The sequence below is a fragment of the Entamoeba invadens genome (assembly GCF_000330505.1).
Source record: "Entamoeba invadens IP1 unplaced genomic scaffold scaff_1105074725243, whole genome shotgun sequence".
NCBI lineage: Eukaryota > Evosea > Mastigamoebida > Endamoebidae > Entamoeba > Entamoeba invadens.
In genome coordinates, this window is record NW_004443511.1 from 26313 (window position 1) to 34882 (window position 8570).

At 28.3% G+C, this 8570-nt stretch overlaps 4 protein-coding genes across 4 annotated transcripts; all 4 read left to right on the forward strand.

Annotated features, from left to right (window-relative positions):
* Window positions 1-2723: 2723 nt before the first annotated feature.
* Window positions 2724-3314, forward strand: EIN_205760 (hypothetical protein; the record flags this gene model as incomplete). The annotated part of the gene is made up of 1 exon (XM_004258342.1): window positions 2724-3314. One exon carries the CDS (start codon window positions 2724-2726, stop codon window positions 3312-3314), a length of 591 nt encoding a protein of 196 aa, XP_004258390.1.
* A 1265-nt stretch (window positions 3315-4579) lies between these two features.
* On the forward strand, window positions 4580-5152 carry EIN_205770 (hypothetical protein; the record flags this gene model as incomplete). Its single annotated transcript, XM_004258343.1, has 1 exon — window positions 4580-5152. One exon carries the CDS (start codon window positions 4580-4582, stop codon window positions 5150-5152), a length of 573 nt encoding a protein of 190 aa, XP_004258391.1.
* A 1343-nt stretch (window positions 5153-6495) lies between these two features.
* Window positions 6496-7245, forward strand: EIN_205780 (hypothetical protein; the record flags this gene model as incomplete). The annotated part of the gene is made up of 1 exon (XM_004258344.1): window positions 6496-7245. One exon carries the CDS (start codon window positions 6496-6498, stop codon window positions 7243-7245), a length of 750 nt encoding a protein of 249 aa, XP_004258392.1.
* A 288-nt stretch (window positions 7246-7533) lies between these two features.
* EIN_205790 (hypothetical protein) lies at window positions 7534-8313 on the forward strand (the record flags this gene model as incomplete). The annotated part of the gene is made up of 1 exon (XM_004258345.1): window positions 7534-8313. One exon carries the CDS (start codon window positions 7534-7536, stop codon window positions 8311-8313), a length of 780 nt encoding a protein of 259 aa, XP_004258393.1.
* Between the last annotated feature and the right edge of the window lie 257 nt (window positions 8314-8570).

The window sequence follows — 8570 nt, forward strand, 5'->3', positions numbered from 1 at the left end:
AGTTGCGAGGTATGAAATTGGAAGTTTATAAAGGGGTGTGGATTTTTCAATTCTATTTTTGTTGTGTTTTTAACAACAATGGTCTATTTTAGCGAATGGAAGATTTGTTTGATATTTTGCAATGGACTTGTATAGACCACCACTTTCGTGCTATAAACATCTTAGTAATTTTTTATTATCATGTGTGAATGAATTTATGTAAAATTTATATAATTTAGCATGAAAAAATTGATGAAAAAAAAGGAATGAAAAAAAGAAAATGTAATTTCGGGTTTTGTGTGTTTTTTTATGAATTTTTAGAACAGGTCCGCTCAAAAAGAACATTTTTGTTGTAGCAATGAAGGGAGTTTGTATATATAGAAAACTGTCCAACCCCTTGTTTTACTTCTTTCTTTACAGTGCTTTAGTTTTAGATGAAGGGATTGGAACTCCTCACGCTTTCCCGTCATTTTTTTAATCGAATATCAGGAAATTTTTAATAATGGAGGTTATCATCATTTTTTAGTTATGCATATAAGACAGTCAGTGGAGAATAGACAAATATCGATTCAAAATGGCTATGCTGGAGATTTAGTATTGATATTGATTGCCAGAATTTATCTTGTATGGGTAAGTAGGCCGCAACTCAATACAAAAAAAAGAAACAGTAAAAGAATTGAAAAATAGTTATTATATCATAAATGCAATTAAAACTTATTTCGCATTAAAAGTTCGGCCAATTATTGCCGGATTATATTACAGTCGAACAAAATCTGGAGGGGTTGGATAATTATTGGATTTGGTTTTTTGAGTTCTCCGATATTTCCTTCCCATATTACAGTTCCAAAACAAGAACAGGAAAAAGGATCCCAAAACAGAATATGTGTAAAACAAGAACTGGCGATAGATCTTCCACCTGAATATCACTCAAGAATTCACTGAGAACAAAACAGAATCGGACACATTGAATGACTTCATCGCCGATGAATTTTATTTACTTGTGACAATGCTTTCAAAAATAAGCAGAAAAATAATAAAAATAACTTAAGATTATGCTATACAAAAGGGGGTATTAACCTCTCCAATGAATTATCAATAACAACTTCCCATAAATAGAAAGATGTAAATTAAAGATTTTGATACTTCACGATACATAATACACTCAAGAACAAGTGCTTTGATGTATTTCTTTCATCTAGTTAATATGGAACTATCAAATAGAAAAGATGAAGAAAGACACATTCAAATCAGTGAAGTGTTATGAGACAAAACGTTATACTACCTATTATCGTCAATACACAGAAGATCTGACGAAGTCACAAATGAACAAAAATAACAAATAAATCTATTAGAAGTCGTCACGACTGTGGGTTGAACTTGTAGTTCTTGTCAGTCCCATCAAGCAGTTCCGACCTCTTGTTGTAGAGGTATCGGATATACCCACGACCACTCGGATGTTTCTTCTTTCCAGTATCTACAACTTCAACCTTCTTAGTCGCAGCGCGAACTTTGCCCGCTCGTGTTAAGCCTCCATGTACTTTTCCCATTGATTTGAATTATTTAGTTGGAGATTATATTTGAGCGACAAGACTCATTCTTTTGAGGCTTGTCTTTTTTTTGATTTTTGCATTGAATTTGTTTAAACTATATTGTAATAATAAATTAATTATTATAAAATATTGTTTTTTTTGTCCAATTCAAAAAAAGTTTAATAGGTTTTTATTATATATTATAATTAAGAAACTATAAAAAAAAATTATAATAAAATAAAAAAAAACAAATAACATTTTTTATTATTACAAATAAAAAATGTTATTTATTTTGTAAAAGATTTGTCAAAAAAATAAAACATAAAACACAAACAAACTGTTTCACTAATAAAAGTCGAGTGTTAGACAAAAATTCTTATGTTTTAAGGTTATTGATAAAGACAAGATGAATCACATTTAAAATATTTGTTTAATCATCATTGATATCAAACGTAAATAACTATTGAGAAAATTTGATTGAAAACATGTTATAATCGTGTGTTTTGAACTATTTAAAATATATGGATGTGATAGGTACTGTTTCTAAGTGATTGGAGTCATTGAATAAAACAAAGTAAACTCATATTAATAATATAGTAAAATTGAATTATAAAAATTATAATAAGTAGTTAAATTTCAGTTTATTTTAAATAACAGAACAAAGATGTGAAGCTTCTTAAAGTTGTCAACGATGAGAAATAACAAATAAGACAAATAATGTCCTCTACTATCGTTTTTACAAATATTTCAACAGTGTTACGGTTTTTTTATTTATAAATCTGCACCTTTTTTCAAATTATGGTAAAAGTTAACGGTTTAGAAACTGCATCTTCAATCACTTCACAATTTTTGATTTTTCTACACAAAATTTTCTTCTCGCTTTGCTAAAAATAAAACATGAATTGTATATGATGAAGTCACTTATTGAAGAATATTTAAAGAGTGAAGCAAAATGGAAGTACACAAAATAAAAACTTCTCCAATAGTTCTTTGTTTTTGTTCTCTGAGATATGAATAAAGCTTTTGACAAATATAAGAGTAAAATAGTGACAAAATACGACAATAGTAACTACCAAGTTTTTAAACATAATATCATTGTAATGATAAATGAATGATATTATTTATGTTAAGATTAATATAAATTGCTTTGAAATAAAAAAAATGCTTTTTGGGTTGTATTTAAACATTAATCGAGTTTAAAACAAATTCAGACGAATGAACTTCGGATCGGCACCACTTTCAATCACAACATTAAAGGAACGGGAAAGAAAAGAACACTTCACTTATCAACAATCATTATTAATTGCTCTTCTCAATCAACATGCAAAAGTGACTATAAAAAGACCCAAAAAATATTCTACACACACTTCTACAATCCCAATGTTGTTTTTAATAGAAGTGGAATCTTCAAAAATTGATGTTATTGCACTGGCAACAAAAAGGTGCGACTTGATTAAGAAGGATGAAACAGCAAAAGGTATTCCTGTTCAAACAGTGAAAAGACGATTCAACAAAAACGTGAGTGCTTTTCTGAGAAATTTTCTGTTTGATGCATGTTTTGAATTTGGCTTTTTCTTTGAATCAAAGATGTCGAAAAACTCAATGAAGTCGATACAAAGCGAGTATATCCAAAATATTTATTATAATGGATGTTTAATATACACCAAAGATAACATTTTGGATTTGGGGAAAAGAATTCATTGTGAATTAATGGAAAAATTGACTGACAAAAGAACAACTTCTTTTGAATTGGGGGAACTTAACACTAAGCTTGAAAATTATAACACGACCTCAAATGATACTTAAAGATGTTAATTTGTATTTTCGGTATGTCAGTTACGGGTTTACTTGTAAAAATTATAAATAGAGTTATAAAAAGATAATGTAAATCTCTTCAAAAGGTTTTCATTTTTTCTTGGTGTATTTTAAGAACAAAAATATCTAAACACGTTATTTTGCAATTTTTAACGTTTTTTTATATTTTGTTGATTATTTTTAGGCGTCGCCTTCTGAAGACTTGAAATAAAAATAGTGAAAATAAATCGAAAAAAAAAGTTGTTTGGGTATCAATTGAGACGTATATTAATTACAGAGTTTTTTGAAATGTAACTGTTGTTTAATTCTATCATAATTGTAAAACTTCAAATGGGTAATTTAACATACGAAACAAATCTTATTTTTAAATTATTTTTTTGTTATATTATAAACTGTATTGTGAAACTTTATAAAGTTATTGTGTTACAAATAAAGATCATTTGAAACACGAATAAAAAATAACAATATTAAATTACTACAATTTGTATTCTTATTTTACAATTATTATGTTAATAGTATAATCTATCATATGAAATTATGTTATAACCTCTGTTACTTATTTTATTTTGTTCGAATGTTAGTTGTTATTTTTATTATAGATTGTGACGCTTTTTGGTGGTTGTTTTGTGATTTATTATGTAATAATGAAATGTTTTATAAATAACAATATTCAATTCTGTAACACAATTGAATATAACTTCACAGATTTTTTTTAGGGTATCTGTATATGCGAAAAAAATAGTTACTTAATCTCAATAAGAAGTGAATCTAATACAACTATTTGTTGTTTTATTGATATTTTGAAACGTACTTTGATCATTTTAAAGTTAAGTGATAGTCTTCTCATGTTAAAAACTAATTAATATTATGTTAATAAACATCAAACATTTAAAAATGATTATCAATTAATTAAACAATACAAATTTTAAACTTTTAACTTTCAACTTTATTGAAAAATAATACTACAAAACGGTTTTTCGTTTTTATAATAAAATAATTGAATTTTTCAAAAAACAACTCAAAAAAAATTTCAAGTTTATCAATTTTTGAATTTTTAAGAATTTTTTTAATAATTTAAAATCGAACTATTTTATAAAAAGTATTGAAAAAAAATAATTTGTAATTAATAATTTTGAAAAATAAACTATAATTATTAACACCAATTAAACTTAAAAATTTAACACACAAGTCGTTTAGTTTCCATTGCGTTGCAACCGAAAAATCGAAAAATGAAAAATAAAAAAAACTTGCAAATCATGTCGAAAAATTTCGAGTGCGACAAAATGACTCCCGAGCCCGCCACTCCGCCGATCCCCAAAAGCGAAAGCGAAAATGAGACGGAGATTTCGTCGTTGAAAAAACTTCGAGAAAATTCGTTTGAAAGTTTTGAATTGTTAGAAAACCAACTTTTCCTCGAAGACTTAAAAGCTCAGAAAAAGAAGCGAGAAATCGTCTTGCGGCCTTCTGAGAAGGATTCATCGCCAACAAAAAGAATATCGTACATCCCGTTTAATTTATCGTCAAGTGAAAATTCGGAAATCGCAGAGGTGGAAAAAATCGACGAACCAAAAGTGACGAAAAAGTCGAAAACAAAACTTGCGAAGAAAAGTTTGAAAAAGTCGACAAAATTGAAAATTGAGAAAATCGAAAAAGCGGAAGAAGAACAGAGTGACAACGAAGAGGAGAGTTTTAACAACGAACAGCTCGAAGACGACGAAAATCGAGAAACAAAACAACCAAAGAAAAAAGTTGTCAAAAAACGATCAACGAAAAAAGTTGCGAAGTGTAAAAAGGCGACGAAAGACGAGTCGGACTCAACAAGTGATTGAAAATAAAGTTGAATAAAGTAATGGAGTGAATGGTATAATATTTTAATTGAAGAAGTGGAGTGATTGTTTCGTATTATTTTTATTCTATTGGCATTGATTTGTAGTGTTGTCGTGTGTTTGATAACTCTAAAATCTATTTATAGAAATACCACATGTGTATGACACTAAAAATAAAACACTTTGAAAAAGATATGAAAATGATCATCAAGTTAATGGTACTTAGACTGCCCAGTCGGGTGCTATGTTCGATCCACCGTACTCAAATTGACCATCACGTGTGGTCCCACAACTGATGCAATAATTTCCAGCTCGGCGTTTCTCCCCACTTTCATCGCGGCCACATGAGTTGCACTGACACTCTCCACAGCTTCTGCATCGTTGCCAACTTGTTACATGACAATAAGGACAACTGTATCCCATCTCTAACGTGTGTTTTTTAAAGTAATTTTTGGTATTTATTGTGAATCAGAAAGACTGTGAAACTGATATACTTCACCGTCTTTTTGAGGTGTTTTGAGAGTTGTATAACCCGATTGTACACACTCTTTTAAGCGATTACAAACATATAAATAACATGATTCAATGTTTTAATAAGTTTAATCTTCCAAATCATTCTAACAAAAACTTCTTGTAACAAATGGTGTTATTTTATTTTATTTTGAAATCATTTAAATGTTATATGCGATTAGTGATGTTTTCGATTAATTTCAATTGTTTTTATAATGATTATTAGAACTGTAGATGTTCAAAAATAATGCATCTTTTTGTTTTTGAACATATCATTGTTTAAAAACATTAAATGATGTGACTAATGAAGTAAATTAACATTTGAAAACAATCCATCAATTATTATTCATTAATTATATGTATAAATGTATTATTTCAATTTTCAAATGTTAATGTCAAAATTTAAATAACAAATTTTGTCCATTGAAACGTACTTAAGTAGCAAAGTTTATATATTGTAACAAACAATTGACAATTGTTTGTTGATAATTTTTTCATTTTATGTGAATTTTGACTTCTAATTGAATTGTTTTAATTAACTTATAAAATAATAAATTATAAATTATTTGTATTATATATTTAGTTTAAAATTATTATAATTTATAATACAATTGAAATTGAACAAAAAAACAAAATAATAAAAAATTATCAGAGTTTATATTTAAGAGTATTTAAAGTATTTTTCTATAAACAATATATCCAAAAATTTTGTTATACATACAAATGAGAAGTTATAATAAATTGTCAAGTTATTATTTAAACATTTCCTTTGACATTTATACAAAATATTGACTTCTATTGTTTAATTAAACGATTCACACAAAACTTCGAATATAATGTTTATATTGATTCTTGGATTTGTAGCATTTGCATTTTCGTTCTCGGATTTTAATGACCAGCCCTTTCAATTTGAAGATAGTGAAAAAATTAGTGATGAGGAACTTTTGTTGTTGCTGGTAACACAAGACCAAGGAAATGATTGGTTAAGAATTCTCCAACTTTTGATCGATAAATTGCGCCACTACCCACAATTGTCCGATTCAACTTTTGAAGAACACATCAAATTGATTATCGAAGGACAACAAATGTTGTTGAAAAAAATTGGTACAATTTTGAACAGAAAAGTGTTTGGCAATTCTGATATAAATGAGTTAATGGATCTACTTCGAACATCCGTAACTCAAGGGAGACATACAAGTAGATTATGGTTCTATTTGTATGGTGTACATGGGATGATGGAAAAATTAAGTAGAGCAGTTGGCATCAGAGAAAGTGTAAAAGCTCAGATGTACAATGAATTTGTTTTGCCAGTGACTTATTTCGAGAAACAACTTCAATTAATCGAAAAACTACTTAGAAAACCGTTGTTTAGACATAACAGGGAATATGAAAGAACAAGAGATGCCTTTTCATTATTTGTGAGGACTGGTCGTACTGCACAAGCGGAGTGGAGTAAAAATTTCGGAGCAACAGAGAACAAGGAAAAATTCAAACTTGAACACTTCAGTCTTACATTATACAGAAGGTCTCAAGATAGTAGGATTACCAGAAGAAGAAGAACAAGATCGTTGTCTGCAACAAAATAATTAAAGATTTAATTACAACATTGAACTGTTTTAAAAAATCCATCACATTTCGAAATGAAGTAAAAAATGATAATAATTAAACTCGTGTTAATAAACCAACTCAAAAATATTTTCTTGTAAACAAAATTACTTTTGTCTTCAAAATATTGTTGATAATATCACAAAAAAATGAAGATTTGATTGTATATTACTATTTGAATAGTTTTATATTGACTTAAAGTGATATTTATAACTTCTTTATAACAACAACGAGTCAAAACAAAGTTTTTTATTGTTAACATTATGTATATGATACTCCACTTTTTTTTGATCACATTCGTATTTTCATTTAAAGACCAACCCACTCGAAGACCAATCGAGCCCGGTTCTTCAGTAAGCGAGAAATTACTTTTACTGATGATGGTCACCCAACAACAAGGTGACCAATGGACAAGAATGCTCCATATTATTAATGCAAGAATGAACCGTTTCCCACAAGTAGCCAACCCTTCATTTCAGGGCTTATTAGAGAAAGTTCACGAAGAACAAGAGAGTCTTTTGAAATCATTGGATTTTATTATAGACAAAAAATTACTAACAAAAACTGGTCTTTATCAGTTGTGTGAATCGATCAGAGAAAGTATGGCTCGAGCTGAAGAAAAAACTGGACATTGGGCTTTACTTGAAGAAACATATGAAATGATGACTAAAGTAGTATATGCAAAAGGACTAAAAGGTAATTATCGAACGTCACTTCTCCATCAACTTGTACTTCCAAGATCATACTTTGAAAAGTTATTCAACTTTTTGACTAAAGTACGTGAAGAACCAATGTATAGTAGAGACCAAGAAATAAAAAATGCTCAAGACACTGTAGAAAGATACTTAAGCGCTATAGAAAGAGAGTCAATTCGATGGGGACAGGACTTTAATGTGATTGAGGACGCAGCTGAATTTGACCTTTACAAATTCAGTCTTGATAAATTAAGAGAAAAGGGAGATAGAAGAGCAATAAGAAGAAGAAACACAATACCAAAAGATGATGAAGAGCAACCCCAAGGTGGTGCTTCAGGTTGGGGAAGTGTTTGATATGTTATTTCGCTCTTTAAAAAACAATAAAACAACTTTTATCAATTTATGTTTATTCATTCATTAACATAAAAATAATACATTTAAAACAATTAAAAAAGTTGTTCCAAAAATAACAAAACAATTTGAATTTATTAATTATAGCTTTTTAGGGTCAAAAAAAATCGGAATATTCCCGAGGAATTGCGACAATTTATCTTTGTTTATTTTTTTTTCTCGTTTTTAATTTAACTTTATTAATATAAACTATATTATAA